We start from the raw sequence: 15,757 nt of genomic DNA, 5'->3' as shown, positions 1-15,757 counted from the left end.
TTTTGAATTCTTGCTATGGTTTTTGTCTCTTGGTCATGTTAGAGGCATTCCTTAAATGCCTGGTGGTCTTAGCTGCCCATGATCCAGCCCAAGGCACTCAGAATCATGGCATGGAAGGGCAAAGCTTGCCAGCTGAGGAGTGACAAGGATCCCACTGGATTTCTTTATTACAAAAGAGTAGGGAGTTTTGCTTTTTTTCAGGGCGCATTTCACAAAAGAACCACTGCTCTGAACGTGGCTTCTCTGTCTGCACTTCTGTGCAATGCTGACTGGAACTTGTCTATACTCTTTGCCTGCACTGTGGTATTAGAAGCTAAGCCCCTCTGGCTGGACCAAACATGAGACAGCTGTCAGTTTATCTATGCTATGAAAACATGTTTTTTTCCATCAACTTCTCCTTGGTTGACCCTTTGTGGAAAAGTGTGAAGAGGTTCCGATTCTCTTCACTCAACTAACCCTCTTGCTGTGCTGCTCTTTTCTTTTCTTTTTTTTTTTTTGAGACGGAGTCTCGCTCTGTCTCCCAGGCTGGAGTGCAGTGGCCGGATCTCAGCTCACTGCAAGCTCCGCCTCCCGGGTTTACGCCATTCTCCTGCCTCAGCCTCCCGAGTAGCTGGGACTACAGGCGCCCGCCACCTCACCCGGCTAGTTTTTTTTGTATTTTTTAGTAGAGACGGGGTTTCACCGTGTTAGCCAGGATGGTCTCGATCTCCTGACCTCATGATCCACCCGTCTCGGCCTACCAAAGTGCTGGGATTACAGGCTTGAGCCACCGCGCCCGGCCTTGTGCTGCTCTTTTCTGCCTCTCAAATTTCAGTCGTGTTAAACTCTTCCACACCAGATGAACACAGTCAAGATAGCTGAGCACCCACCACCAGGCAGTGCAGCCGTCCCTCTGATCCTCACAAGGACTTTCCCTGCTGAGTAAGTGACTCCAAGTTCAAAGGAGAAACTATGAACCAAGGCTCCCACTTAGGTACCGTCCCAAGGCTTGGATTCATATTGTGACTCCACAGCTGAGCCTTGCCTTGCCCTACAGAATGCACTTTGTCCTGCCAAGAGAATGTGGTTCCCAGGGGGACAGAACACCAGTGTTCCACGTGGAACTTCCAGGCAGGGCACTGGGGCACGGTAGGAGGACCCCAGAAGATGCTGCCTCTCCTGGTCATCTGTCTGCTGCCCGCCATCGAAGGGAAGAACTGCCTCCGCTGCTGGCCGGAACTGTCTGCCTGGATAGACTACGACCTTCAGATTCTCTGGGGGACCCCGGGGCCACCCACAGAACTTTCTCAAAGCGTTCACTCTCTGTTCCTAGAGGATAATAATTTTCTCAAACCCTGGTACCTTGGTAAGGCACAGCCAGGAGATCGGGAATTGTATCCGGCCTCTTTACCTGACCTGGGATCTTACTCCCTTGACTTCTCTTTTACCTGTATCTCATCCTCAGATCGTGACCATTTGGAAGAAGAAACAGCCAAATTCTTCACTCAAGTACACCAAGCCATTAAAACATTACGAGATGGTGAGGAAGCCAAGAGTCCCAGGGCTTTGGGGCTTCGGTGGACAAAGGCCCACCCTCCAAGGCATTCTCAGAGGCCCATGTGGCCATGGGTGGGAGGTCTTGTGAAGGTGGGAGATGAATGCAGTCTGTCTCTGTGTGCTCTTTGGAACTTCCATTTAGAAACAAGGGTCTGAAAACCCAACCTTGAGCAAGTTGTAACACTGAACATCCGTTCCCTCCTGCTCTACCTAGATAAAACAGTACTTCTGAAAGAGATCGACATGCACAAGAATCTCTTCACTGCGAGGCTGAATAAGATATCTGATGGGCTGAAGGAGAAGGGTAAGGGGTGGGGACGATCCCGGCACATGGCCCAGCCCTCTGCACCTGTCAAGACCGAAGGCACGCAGAGTTCACTCTGCAGCCCCCTCAACCATCCCCAGGAGCCCCACTCCTGCCCATGAACACCTTCCCCAGCTCCATCTCCTACTTGCACCCCAGACCCCCTTGGCTGTGTCTGCCTCCCCAACACCTCAGTTTCTCTACCTTCTCACCCCTGGCAGCCTGCAATGAGTCGTGTGGTGAGTATGCAAGGGGACTGGGCCTGGGGGAGGGTTGAAAGGCACCTGGCACCCCCTAGCCCCTGTCCCTCCCCTCCCATAGACATACGGTCCACACTGAAGGTCACCAGCTGTGCCGATTGCAGGACTTACTTCCTCTCCTGCAATGACCCCACTATCTGCCTAGGTAAGTGGCCGCCACGCTTTCCAGCCTCTCCCTTCCCCGCTCTGCACTCCCAGAGCCGTTACTGTCTCTGTCATTCTCTTTTGCCCAACTCAAGGTTTTTTTGTCCTCTAGCCTCACCCCGGGCGAAGAGGCAGCACCTCCTAGGATTTCTTGATCTCCTCATGTCAAGCTCCAGAGCCTTGGAGGCATCTGCCTGTAGGACATCACTCCGGGAGGCCTCTTGGTTCTCAGAGATGCCATGCCTAGAAACATGGCCAATCCCTACCCAGGAAGCTGAGGCAGGAGTGTCGCTTGAACCCGGGAGGTGGAGGTTGCAGTGAGCTGAGATCGCACCACTGCACTCCAGCCTGGGCAACAGAGCAAGACTCCATTTCAAAAAAAGAAAAAAAAGAAAAAGAAAAGAAAAGAAAAAGTGAAACATGCCCAATCCCATCAAACCCCCAAACCTGCTCTTCCTCCAGGGCCCTTCTCAACAAATGGCCCCACTCATGCCCTCAGCCCCCTAAACCAGGAATCTGCCTCCACTTAGCATGGAGAATCACCACGTCTTGCTAAATAAGTCTTCTATGTGTTCCCATAGCTTCATTCTAACCTCCACTCTCAGGCCTCCTCATCTCCCATCTAACTTACAGCAGCATTTCCCATTAGCCTCCCTGTCCCTCTGGGCCACATCACACTCTGAACTCCTTCTCAAGGAGCAGTTCTACCTGTGACACTCCCTGTTTATAACCAGCAGTGGCTCCCAAATGCCCCTAGATAAAGCCCACCCTCCTCGGGGGCCCCCTTCTCCCCAGGCACACCAAGTGCATACGGGCAGCCCCATTCTTCTGTTCTTGAGCATGTCCTGTGCTGGGGACACAGCCTTGCCCTTGAACTGATCCCTTATTTGTGTTTCCAAGTCCAGCTCAGACTCCTGTTTCCTAAGAAGCTTTCCCTGATCACCTCCCACCCCAGAGGCTTGTCAACCATCCTCACTGTCACTTCCCCTCCCATTTCCTGTCCTATTTCCCTTGAAATCCACACCATGATTGTTTGCTTGTCTAGATATGTGCTGGGCACACAGCGTGCTCAGTAAGCGTTTGCAAACAAATGATGAGTGAACAAATCAAAGAATGAAAGGATGGTGGCCTTCTCTCTGAGCCGAGGTAGCCCTGCCTGGCCTCCAAACACCTGGCTCCCTCTTTCACACCCCAGGCAGGAACCGGCGGATGTCCCTGTGGGCTGTGAGTCTCAGCAGTGCTCTGCTCCTGGCCATAACTGGAGGTGGGTGAGTGAGCTCTCCAAGCCCCAGCATCCCCAGAGAAAACACACCTATTCCCTGACTGACTCCACCCTGTGTCTTGTCCCAGATGTTTCCTTTACTGGCACAGCCAGAAGAAGACAGTAAAGGTACTGGGAAGGGAGACCCCGACCCAATTCTAGGGCTCCCAGGAGGGAAAAGCTGGGTGTGCCCTGGCAGTAGCAGGGCCTGGAACCCCAGTGCTGACCTCCTGGGGTCTGGCGTGCAGAGCAGAGTGGGATCAAGGGCCGGGAATCTTGGGAAGGCCACACATCAGCCCCCTTATATGCAGACACAGTGGGGCCAGGGACCCGGGACACATAAATGGCAGAGCTCTAGGCCTCCCACCCTCACTACAGAGTGCTATTCCCCCAGCTGTCCCTGTACCCTGCACACCCTGCCTTCACCCTCGTTGCCCTGCCCTGACCCACAGGGACCATTAACGTGGCTGCCTTGCTCTATGCTCTGGGTTGGGTTTGGCCAGGGGAGACTCCCGGGAAGAGGTTAGAGGGACAGGGAGGAGGCCAGGGCAGTGGGAGGTCAGAGTAGAAACGCCCAGCTGCTTCTCCCTCAGCAGGAACGGGGCAGCCGGCATGTCCTCCAGAAGTGAACAGAGGCCACAGCTGCCATCAGGAAGTTCACTCATCTCTGTGTCCCGGTGACCCCCTCCTCTGACACCCTCCATCCTGGGTCCTGGGGCCCCAAAGCTCTGAGGCCTAGGAGACGGCACTCTCTCGTGGTTTGCCTACACGCACACCTTTGTAAAGAGTCTCTTCATTAAAACCCCTCCTCATAGCCTAGTTGACTGTGCCGTCTGTCTCCTGCCGGGTGCTGAGATGAGATCTCTTCCCGAGTTACCCTGAGTGCCACGTCCCATCCGCTCACTCTTCCCCTCCTCTCCAGAATCATCCTGTCCTGGTCCCAAAATGATGGTTTTAAGGGCTCATCCAGGCCTCACCTAATTCCAATACCTAAGACGAGGGCGGAGTGGCCTGGGCACCCCCCTCCGAGTCTCAGTTTCCCCACCTGAGCACAAGGAGATGGGGGTGTGATGCTTTCGCCAGGCTGGTGTACCCTGACCCAGGAACCTGCTGGCTCATATTTACTGTCCAGTATTTGGCCATGCCATGGGTGCAAATCCAAAGTCCTCACTCCCCTTTTCTCCTTCAGTCCACCGAAGCCCGGCCAGGGTCCTCAGCCCAGCTCCTAAAAGGAGACCGCATGTCTCCTTAGGCCCTCCTTGTGCTTGCTCTTCGGAGCTGGCGGCTCAGCCTGAAAGGCTTGGACTCAGGCTGACTTCAGCAGCACCGCCCCATGGTACATAAACAGAGCATAAATGGCAGCAGGGCAGAGAGCGCCATGGCAGAGGGCAGGGGTGGGTCCCCAGCCACAGGTGCCTCCCTCTAACCCTGCTGGAGGATCCTGGAAGGTTTCCCTGAGGTGGTGTCTTACACCCATGTGACAGCCCAGAGAAGGGCAGGAAGAAAGAGAGGAGTGTTTTGATTGGCGTTGCTGAGGAGCAGAGGTCCAAGATACCTTGAGAGTTTCAGGAATCTCCAGGGATTGTGGTCTGGCTGGAGTGGGTGACACAGCAAGCGTGTGGTGAGAGGTAAGATCCTAAGTGAGGAGAAAGAAGAACTCGCACAGACTCCCAGAGCAGCAGGAAGACATGGCACGCCGGGAGTCCTGTGACCGAGAAAGAGATGCCAAGTGGATGGGTGGGTGTGAATAGACATGGCTCCACTGAGGCACTCCTTCCACCCTTCTTGCTTTACTAGACTGGGGAGTCCACAGATGTCACGTGGCTTTGGAAGATGTAAAGCACTCCAAGGACATCGCCATATAGCAAGGGTGGAGGTGCAGCCATTTTGCATGAATGGGTCAGAGCCCCCGGGCAGGTGGCATAGATCCAGGGAACTGTAGTTCTGTCCGCATGCCTGGGGGGCTGGTGCCATCCAGGACACAGGAGATGCCAGGCCCTCCAGTCAGCCATGGTGTTTTCCTTTTTGCATTTAAATTAGGACCTTGACCATTACCTCAAAAGTAGCCAGAGTGGCTGTTTTCTGATGCGTGTGGCTAAAAATAGAAAACCCTGAGTGTGATGTACATGAAGCATGAATTGGTGTGTTTGTCTTTGTGTATGAATCTTCAATCAGAGAGTTTTCTTGTTTATGGGTATATTTTCATGAAAACTGTATATTAAGTTTAGCTAGAATACAAAGGTGAAGGAATTTAGAGTCAGGCAAACCTTGGTCAAAACACAGGGTGTGGAGGACTTTTTTCAACTATGACAGAGCAACTTACAGTAGACTAACACTCCAGGCAAGGGCAACTAGAACTAACTTACATCAAAGGACAAAACAAAACAAAAAGGCTGTTTTCAGCCATAAGAAGAGGCAGGCCTTGGGCCGGACGTGGTGGCTCAAGCCTGTAATCCCAGCACTTTGGGAGGCCGAGATGGGTGGATCATGAGGTCAGGAGATCGAGACCATCCTGGCTAACACGGGGAAACCCCGTCTCTACTAAAAAAATACAAAAAACTAGCCGGGCGCAGTGGCAGGCGCCTGTAGTCCCGGCTACTCGGGAGGCTGAGGCAGGAGAATGGTGTAAACCCGGGAGGCGGAGCTTGCAGTGAGCTGGGATCCGGCCACTGCACTCCTGCCTGGGTGACAGAGCGAGACTCCGTCTCAAAAAAAAAAAAAAGAAGAGGCAGGCCCTAAGCATTCAGGTCCTGGAGAGAAGGGGTGCCCTGAGTGAGCCCTGTGTCCTGCTGCAGGTGCCCCTCTGCATGGGTGAGCTATCAGAGCAGCAGGGAGACTGCAGGGGCTCGACTGAGGATGACCTCCAAGTTTGGGAGAGCTTTCGGCAACATCACGGGACCCAGGAGACAATACGTGGAGTCTGAGTATGCCGACACAGAAAGTGAAGGATTCAGAGACCTGGAAGTAGGGAGGTGCAGAAAAGTCAAACAAACATACTGCATCTATTTCTTCCCCACCCTCCAAAGCACCCTCCTGCAACACAGGGCTAAAGACAAAGAAACCAAGCAGACAGTATCTGAAATGCAATTGATTAGAGATTTGGATGCTGGGGAGATAAAAATTGGAGTTTTTGACCCACACAGGAAGATGATCCTTGGTAAATACTCCAGGATATTGGTTGGGAAGACTATACTCTGAAAGTGGGCATGTGCACAAGAGGCAAACCAGTCCCTACACAGCATGAAACTAAGTTTCAAGGCATTCAGCCCCTGACAAAGTAAAGAGGTCTATTATTCCACATTCACTGATGGAGGATAAGATAAACACTTTATGAAGGAAAATACCATCATCTATAGTCACTATGATGTTTGATTTATAACGTCCAGTATCCAAACACATATTAACAGGTATACCCCCAAAAAATAGGATCAAGAGAAAAAACAGACAAAAGAAACAAACCTACGAGTGACCACAAGTGAGTTAGCAGATATTAATGTTAAAATGACTAATTAGTGCTTTCAGAAATATTTTAGATTCTTGTTCAACAAATGGGACTGGAGCAGTTGGACACCCATAGCAAATGCAAGCCTCAGTGTAAGTTTCACACGTCGTAAATTAACTCAACATGGATAATGGACTTAAATGTAAAATAGAACTATAAAACCTTTAGAATAAAATACAAGAAAATCTTCAGAATCTAGGATTAGGAAAGGAGCTCTTACATGTGATACCAAAAGCATAATTCATGAAAGGAAAAATTGATAAATTGAACTTCGTCAAAACTGAAAACTTCCACCCTGATAAAGGTCCTGTTAAGACGATGAAAAGACAGGCTCTAGACTGGGAGAAGATATTTGCAAAGCACATCTCTGACGAAAGGCTAGTATCTAAACTATAAAAAGAACTCTCAAAATGCAACAGCCAATGTTAAAAATATCTAATTAGAAAATTGATAGAAAATAGGAAGATACATTTTACACAAGAGGGTGTACAAGTGGCAAATAAGCATGTGGAAATATGTTCAACATCATTAGCCATTTAGAAAATGCAAATTAAAGCCACAATGGCATAGGGTGCAGCTGCTTTATGTATATCTGTGTGTGTGTGTGTGTGCGCGTGCGCGCGTGTGTGTGTATGCACATGTCCATGCACTTCTGGGAGATTCAATGACAGCATTCCAGAGTGGCCCTCCTCTTGGCCAATGAGCAGAGGCCACCAACATTCCTGCTGACAGGTGAGACAGTTTGTTAGTAAATGATCATTCATCAGGACTCTGGAAGTGTCTCACGTACCCCCGAGCCTGACCAGTCTGGAGCAGCCTGAACAAGCGTCCCCAGCCTCTTAGCAGGGCTGCCTACCAGAGCCCTGCCCCACTGCACCCTCCCCTTCCTCCCCACCCTCTCCAGCCTTGGCTGAATCTCCCAGGCTTTGTTCTCCACATATGCTTTATGGCCCCTCCCTTCTACCTGTGGTCACACCAAAACTCTTCCTCAAAAAACACTCCTCATGCGTGTCTTGGCTCCACCACATACAGCCAGAGACTCTTCTGGGCAAGAGGGAGGAATCTTCCTAGATGCTTTCTAGTTTCTCAGCTACTTGTCACTTTATCTCATTTAACTATACCAACCAGGAGCATGCATTACAATCCTCTTTTTGCAGAGGAAGAAACTGGGGGCTAAGGAGAACGTTGCTCACTCAGCCACTTCTTTTTTCCAAAGAGCATTCTAGACTTTTCCATGGCATCTGAAACCTGGGAACTAAAATGGAGTCTTCCCTCTCCCTTACCCCAGTCGCTACAGTTCATTTCCTCTGTGGGTGCCCGCTTTTATCAACTGAAGGGGTGCTAGCTGGCCCCATCCCACTATGCCCCTAGGCCGCTGCCTAGTCTGCAATGGAAAATTCCACTTGAGTGTGGGCGTTGCTCTTTGAAATCAGTTTTTCTGTTTCTCCTTTTTAGTCACTCATTTGTTGAGCACCTTCAATTGCCAGGCTCTGTGCCAGGTGCATTATAGAGACCATCTTCAGTCTCGGCATAACCCCCCATGAAGGTTCTCTTCACCTGGGACAGATGTCAGAATGCAGCGTGCCCCCGCTGAACCGCTGTAAAGTGTGGGTGTGTACGGGTGATGTGTGCTGGCCTGAACGCATCCAGAGTGTACCGCTTCATAGAGGCCGTTTCTCAGACCAAAACCCAGAGAGACTAGGCAAAGGTCCAAAGACTTTGCACCAAGCTTTCCTCCTTGTATCCTGACTTCCTGCCGAAACCGCCACAAGCAGGGAGGTGAGAGAGACCGAGGCAATTCTCAGGAATAGAATCTTAGCGGAAATGAGACAAGTTAATGAGAAATGAAAACGTGAGGCTCATCCTGCCGGAAGAAAGGCTGTTCCCATGCTATAGTGTTAACTGGTAGAAAGTGACTAGGCTCCCATTCCCTTGATGAGACTTTTACACAGAGAAAGAACTATATCGTCATGTTTGCTTGCAGTGAAAGCTCCGTATTTTTCTCTGCCTTGGGGAATTCAGAAGACTTTCGCTTCTGTTTGCAGTTCGGAGTGGGGCACAGGAGCACCACCCCTGTCAAATGCCAGTTTGGAAGCTGGCACCAGTGGACACGCAGCGACAGAGCCCACACTCTGCAGATTGCAGCATCTCTTGCCAAAGGAGGTGAGCCAAGAAGCTGCTAGGAGTCTCCAGGGAGCGGCTGTGACATGCTGCAGAGACTCATCACTGACTCCCCACTCTGCTGATGAACCCAGCAACAGTGTCCTGCACAGTGCCCGCCTGGTTCACATCACCAGGGACCTGTACCCATGGCTGTCTGAGCCCATCTCCTCCAGAAACCCCTACCAGTCCTGGGGACTAAAACCCTCCTCTCATTCCCAGCACCGTTACTCTGGACCATCCAGTGCATCCTCCCTGCACTCCACCTCCATTGTCAGTTCTTTTCACGACCATTGTCCACCATCCGGGTCAGGCCACAGTTCTGCGCCCACCAACTGCACCTTCCTGGAACCTCCAGAGGGCAAGGGTTGCTCGTGTACTGAGTTTCTTTGTGCCAGGAAGAGCCAGAGATCCCTCCCCAATGCCATCTCCAAATCCCAGACTATGAAAGGGTTGCTCTTTCTATCTCCAACTTATAGGTGAGGGTACTGAGGCTTAGGACATTTAAATGACACTAGCACAGAACGAAGAAGAGCAGAGCTTAGGTTCTCGCCCAGGACTGTCCACCTTTGCAAGTCACTTCACAATGCTACCCTCTCAGGACTGCGCCTGCGCCATTTGATGAGTCTTCCCCATAGTTTTCAGCTGCACATTTCTGGGTCCACTCTTGGATCTCCTTACAGGTAACTGAGTCAATCCCTTACGTGGGAATTCTTGTGGGCTTTCCTCTCACGCTACAAGGGAATGTCTATAGTCTGGACGTTGCCTCCCCTCCCGTGTGAGCAGATGTTAGCTGAGGTAAAACCACACGGACCAGGCTTGGCCTGACGTAGAGCAGGCAGGAACTCCCAGCGGAGGCAGGGCCCGGACAGAAGGGTGCTCAGGAAAGGCTGTATTGGGAGCTGACACTCAATCTGAGACCAGAAAGTGGGGAAGCTAGGCAAGAGGAGGAGCAGAGATGAGCCCTCCAAGCCCAGGGCAGCCCATGAGGGGTGCAGAGTGAGTGAGGAGAAGAAGGTAGAGGACAAGGGGAAGGAACCACATCCCAGATCATGCAGAACTACATGGTTCATGTCAGAAAGCTGCACCTTTTGAGTGAGACAAGGTACTGGAGGGCTTTAAGCAGGGGAACAATATGATCCAATATATGCCTTAAAAGACTGATGGTAGAAAAATGGAAATAGGGGATAAGGGTGGGGAGGATGAATGTGGTGGGGTCCCCTGAAGACCACTCTCCATTTCTGAGCTGTGCAATGCTCCAAGCACATGAACCTATGGTCCCAGAAGTCCCCTCCACCATGCAAACCACCTCTTCACACCAGGGACCTAGTCACAAGTCAGCAGGATTCAATGGATGGGTAGGAACTTTCAACTGCTGTAACTTAAAAATCTTCATATGCTTCCTTCTGGCTTAGGTTCTGTGGATCCAGAATGCTCCAGAGAAGCATTAGGTTATGAGGATGTTTATGAAAATAATTCTTAAAGAGTCTTCTGGTTTCTGATGGAGCATTGAATGTATTTATGTAATTTTTCTCCCTCCTGAAATTCCATTAAAACTATATTAAAGGATTTGTTAAAATCATAAACCCACAGAGATGGGAGAACAGGAGAGAAGACAGCAGCAATTAAACTTCAATAGCTGGAGGTGCCTGAATTAGTAGCCCCAAGACAGTCAGATCCAAAGCCAGCAACAGAGGAAAAGGAGACCCACCCCAAGTGATGCTGCAGAATCCTTAAGGCCAGTCACATGCCACAGGGGAGGGACAGGGACAACAGCGGAAGCCATCGGCCCTTACTGCAAGCGGTAGGAGCGTGCATTATGTATAGAAAAAGTAAAGCAAGAATAAAACCGATGACCAGTTAGTCTGCTGCTTTTATCACCACACATGGACAGTTTTAAACAATAACACTGATAAAATTCTCCTCCCTGCCAGAGTTGCCCACGCTCCCAACCGCATCCACCACTGCTCAAATTCCTCAGGGGCCGGCAGTGCCAGGGTCTTCTGTGCTGTGGGCAGGCAGGGGTAGGCTAAAGGAAAGGGCTAGGGGAGTGCATAAGAAACCCCTGACCCACTTTGTGCCCCTGGAAACTGCCTCTCCTCCCCTTCCACAGAAGCCTGCAGTGGGGGTGCCAGACACTGGCAAAAGTGTGAATATTGGATCAAAAACAGCTGTCTGGGTGATTGTATGCATGTGGCATGATTAATGTAGAGGCCCCTCGCCCTCTCTATCCAGAATGCCAGCAGTGGGACTCTGAGCCTTCCGTGAACCATCTCTTTTTTTTTTTTTTTTTTTTTGAGACTGAGTCTCGCTCTGTCGCCCAGGCTGGAGTGCAGTGGCCGGATCTCAGCTCACTGCAAGCTCCGCCTCTCGGGTTCACGCCATTCTCCTGCCTCAGCCTCCTGAGTAGCTGGGACTACAGGCGCCTGACACCACGCCCGGCTAGTTTTTTTGTATTTTTTAGTAGAGACGGGGTTTCACCATATTAGCCAGGATGGTCTCGATCTCCTGACCTTGTGATTCACCCGCCTCGGCCTCCCAAAGTGCTGGCCGCGCCTGGCCACCATCTCTTTTTACATTCTACATTCTGATGTTTTGACATCTGAGGACTTGCTGACCCTAGAAGGCCCACCCCTCTCAGGGCTAGCTAACTCCTAGAGATTGCAAGCAATCTCATACTCGCCTGCGAGTGTGCCTTTCCATTGCAAAGCAACCAATCCAGAGCCTATAACCCCAACCACCTCCTTTATGGGACTCTCACACTCCAGACCACTACCCACCTACTGTGATACTCTCAGCACCAGGGACCAGAAGTGGGCTCAGCCCCTCGACAGCAGAGGTGGCTGAGATTATTCAAACCACCCATTGCTAAACCCTCTTACACTGTCTCGCCCATTCTTTCCCACAGAAACCACAATAAAGGTCCTTGCCCACATTTTCCCCTCACTCCCTCTGCCTCCTGACCCACCCTGGTGCTTCTCTATGTGGCCCTATGTGGCACGTCTTGCCTCCTGATCTGTTGGCCTCACCACACCTGAAAATAATGCAATCCTTTTTTTTTTTTTTTTTTTTTTTGAGACAGAGTTACACTCTTGTTGCCCAGACTTTAGTGAAGTGGTGTGATCTCCACTCGCTGCAACATCAGCCTCCCGGGTTCAAGCAATTCGCCTCCCTCAGCCTCCGGAGTAGCTGGGATTACAGGCACACACCAGTACACCTGGCTGGTACCCCGTTGTTTTGTTTTTTTTTTTTAGCAGAGACGGGGTTTTGTCATGTTGGCCAGGCTGTTCTCGAACTTCTGACCTCAGGTGATCTACTCGCCTCGGCCTCCCAAAGTACTGAGATTATAGGCATGAGCCACCATGCCTGGCCTCCAATCCATATTTTAAAACAGCTCTCCATAAAGGAACAGAAGAACTGTTCTCTGTGGAATTTACACAGTCCGAGAAGAAAGACCTAAATATACTCTTAACAAGGGCTCCTCAATGAGTTCTATAGTGAAGCTCCAAGTTGACAAAAGGCTCGCCCAGGACCTTAGACTTCTGTCACCTGTTAAGACTCCCACTTTTTATCATAAAGAGATGACCATTCAGGGTAACAAAAACTATAAAAATTAAAAGGCTATAAAACTAATATCTCTTCAGAATTAGATAAGAGAAAATGCTGCATCTGTGAAACAAGAACAGGATGCTATAAAAGAGGAAAATTCAGAGAACAAAATAGGGCTCTTGAGAAATTAAAGCATGATGGCAGAAATGAAAAATTTAACAGAAATATTAAAAAATAAGATTAGGGAAACGTCCAAGACAGTAGAGTATAAAGACAAGCATTGGAAAACAGGAAATAAAATAGCAAATTAATGGACATATAACATGTAAGTAACAGGAATTCCAGAAAGAAAAAGAAGAGAAAATAGAAGAAAGAAAATAATTGATGAAATTAATCAGGAAACTATCCCAGAAATGAAGTTTATAAATTGCTACATTAAAAGGACCTGCCCATTAGCTCAACGCAGTGGATGAAAACATACTCTACCATGTCCCTTTTTTGTGGTGATTTAGATCACTTAATACAAAGAAAAAAGTCAAAAAAATACCCAAAAGAAAAAAACAGCCCAAAGGAAAGATCATATGTCAAAATGGCTTTGGACTTCTTACCAGTAACACAGGAAGAAAACAGTAAAGGGTTGCCTTCAAAATTCTGAAAGAAAATCACTTTCAGCCTAGAACTCTATATTCAGCCAAACCGTACGTATGAGTGTTGAGTGGGGAAAAATCATTGTCGGATGTGCAATTTTCAAAAAAATATACATTTAGCAGACCCTTTCTCAAAAGATAAAAAGCTGGAGAATGTATTCCACCAAATGAGAATGAATACCAAGAAAAAAGGAAACCAAAAAAGGTGGAGGAGAACCCAACAGGAGAGAAACAATTGAAGACCCCAGGATAAATGATGTGGCAGATATGGAGGACACCCTATTCATGCCAGAGCAATGACTGAAGGGAAGACGTGCTGATGGCTGTTACCACCAAGATCCACACTGCCACTGTACCATCTGTGGGTTTTTTTTCAACCTCCAGACAAATGGCCTGGGTGACTCAAGCCTGGATCACTGTGTGGATTTGCCTGGTCTGTTCCATGTGCTGATGAATTTTTCCCGTTTCCTCGATGCCTGCTGTGGGGATCAGCCGAGGGCACTGTCTCAGCCCACAGAAGCATGCTCTGCTCTGACACATTGCCCGGAGGTGGAGCTCCTGGACGAGGCATGTGGTGGGCTGAGAAGAAGGCACTATGGAAGGGCAGGCTCCTTCTGACTCTATTTCTGCCAGATGCCCATTGGTTGGCTGTATCGCAGTGGCTCACACCTGTAATCCCAGCACTTTGGGAGGCCGAGGTGGGCGGATCATGAGGTTAGGAGTTCAAGACCAGCCTGGCCAACATGGTGTAACCCTGTCTCTACTAAAAATACAAAAATTAGCTGGGCATGGTGGTAGGTGCCTGTAATCCCAGCTACTTGGGTGGCTGAGGCAGGAGAATTGCTTGAATCTGGGAGGTGGAGGTTGGAGTAAGCCGAGATCACACCACTGCATTCCAGCCTGGGTGACAGAGAAAGATTTTGTTTGGGGAAAAAAAATCAAAAGGAATACCTGAGACTGGGAAATGTATTTTAAAAAGAGATTTATTTGGCTCACAGTTGTGCAGGCTTTACAAGAAGCATGGTGTTAACATCTGCATCTGGTGAGGATCTCAGGCTGCTTCCACTCATGGTAGAAGGCAAAGGAGCAGCAGGCGTGTCACATGGCAGGAGCAGGAATGAGAGAAAGGAGCGAGGCACCAGACTGTTAAACAATCAGATCTGTCAGTAACTCATTACCATGAGGATGGCACTAAGCCATTCATGAGGGATCCACCCCCATGACCCAAACACCTCCCACTAGGCCCACCTCCAGCAGCGGGGATCACATTTCGACATGAGATTTGGAGGGTACAAACATCCAAACTACATTACAGCCACAGGCTACAGCCCGACCAGATCCCGTCCTTTTTTTTCTTTTTTCTTTTTTTTAATAGGAGAAAACTTTATTTTTTAGAAATATTTTCCAACACTAACTTGTTAAAAGTTTATAGCACCCTGATTGCATATTTTTTTTAAATTTTACTTTATGTTCTAGGGTACGGGTATATATCCAAAAGATTATAAATCATGCTGCTGTAAAGATACATGCACACGTATGTTTATTGAGGCACTATTCACAATAGCAAAGACTCGGATATTGTTCTTTTCAAGGACTCTTGTAAATGTTCATCAGAGAAGCTAAAGCTGGACTGCAACCCAGAGACTCCACCCAGAAACTCCACCCAGCTTCTCTAGCCCTGGAAGACTTCATCCAACAGTGGCAGCGCTGCCCTCTCCTTAGGCCTGAGCTTAGTGCTCAGCTTTCCAAAGCAGAACCTCCCATCGTATGAGGATGCATACAAAGGAAGTAAAGCCATACGGACGGCACGGAAACAATGCACACCCAAGTCAGGCACACCCAGAGTTCACTGTGGGCAGAGGGAGGAAAACAAGGTGAAGAGGCAGCACTCAGATGACTTTCCCAGCATTCCCTGGAATCAGTGACCTCCTGTGCCCATGGCAACCAGCTGCTGCTGCCTGCAAAGCTGTGACTGCCAAAACAGACCTGCGGCCCAGCAGTGGGTGGAGAGGAGGAATCCAAGGGCCCCTTTCCTCCGCATTTTTAAATGAACATGAATGTGTAGGAGAGAGTTAAGCAGGAAACACTCTCTGATTGGGAACTTTGTAACTACACTCGGAGAAAAGAAATGTAAGCCCCTCAGAGCCAGGGCCAGGCTGTGGCTGTTGGTGAGAAAATCTGAAGGTCTGAAGGTCTAATGTCCCCAAGGCCGAACCCCAGCAGTGGCTTCAGATCAGAGAGAATAGGCAGCAGGAAACCAGTGGGTCTCTCATAGCAGGGGGCATTTTGAGGGCCTTGAAAATATTCTGGTTGTTCCAGTTCAAGTGGAGTGGAGTGGGTGGGCAGGGTAGGAGGTGGGCCTTGCCTTACCCCTTTGTAACCTGGGTTGTGCTC

The 15,757-nt window shown here is 49.6% G+C and overlaps 1 protein-coding gene across 16 annotated transcripts; it reads left to right on the top strand.

Moving 5' to 3' along the window:
- Window positions 1–1,041: 1,041 nt before the first annotated feature.
- On the top strand, window positions 1,042–4,319 carry TEX51 (testis expressed 51). Of its 16 annotated transcripts, none has more exons than XM_017947971.3 (9): window positions 1,042–1,345; window positions 1,445–1,519; window positions 1,751–1,840; window positions 2,062–2,079; window positions 2,162–2,245; window positions 2,357–2,440; window positions 3,440–3,508; window positions 3,595–3,634; window positions 4,102–4,319. In XM_017947971.3, exons 1-8 carry the CDS (start codon window positions 1,147–1,149, stop codon window positions 3,630–3,632), a joined length of 657 nt encoding a protein of 218 aa, XP_017803460.1. In that variant the 5' UTR covers window positions 1,042–1,146; the 3' UTR covers window positions 3,633–3,634; window positions 4,102–4,319. The 16 variants fall into 16 exon arrangements, with proteins under 16 accessions (XP_017803460.1, XP_017803459.1, XP_017803457.2 ...); XM_017947970.3 differs by having other exon boundaries at window positions 4,099–4,319; XM_017947968.3 differs by having other exon boundaries at window positions 3,440–3,512.
- The last annotated feature ends 11,438 nt before the right edge of the window (window positions 4,320–15,757 follow it).

This window comes from Papio anubis, chromosome 10, assembly GCF_008728515.1.
Source record: "Papio anubis isolate 15944 chromosome 10, Panubis1.0, whole genome shotgun sequence".
Classification (NCBI taxonomy): domain Eukaryota; kingdom Metazoa; phylum Chordata; class Mammalia; order Primates; family Cercopithecidae; genus Papio; species Papio anubis.
Note: the sequence above shows the minus strand (reverse complement) of the source record. Positions and strands in the feature narration are given on the sequence as shown.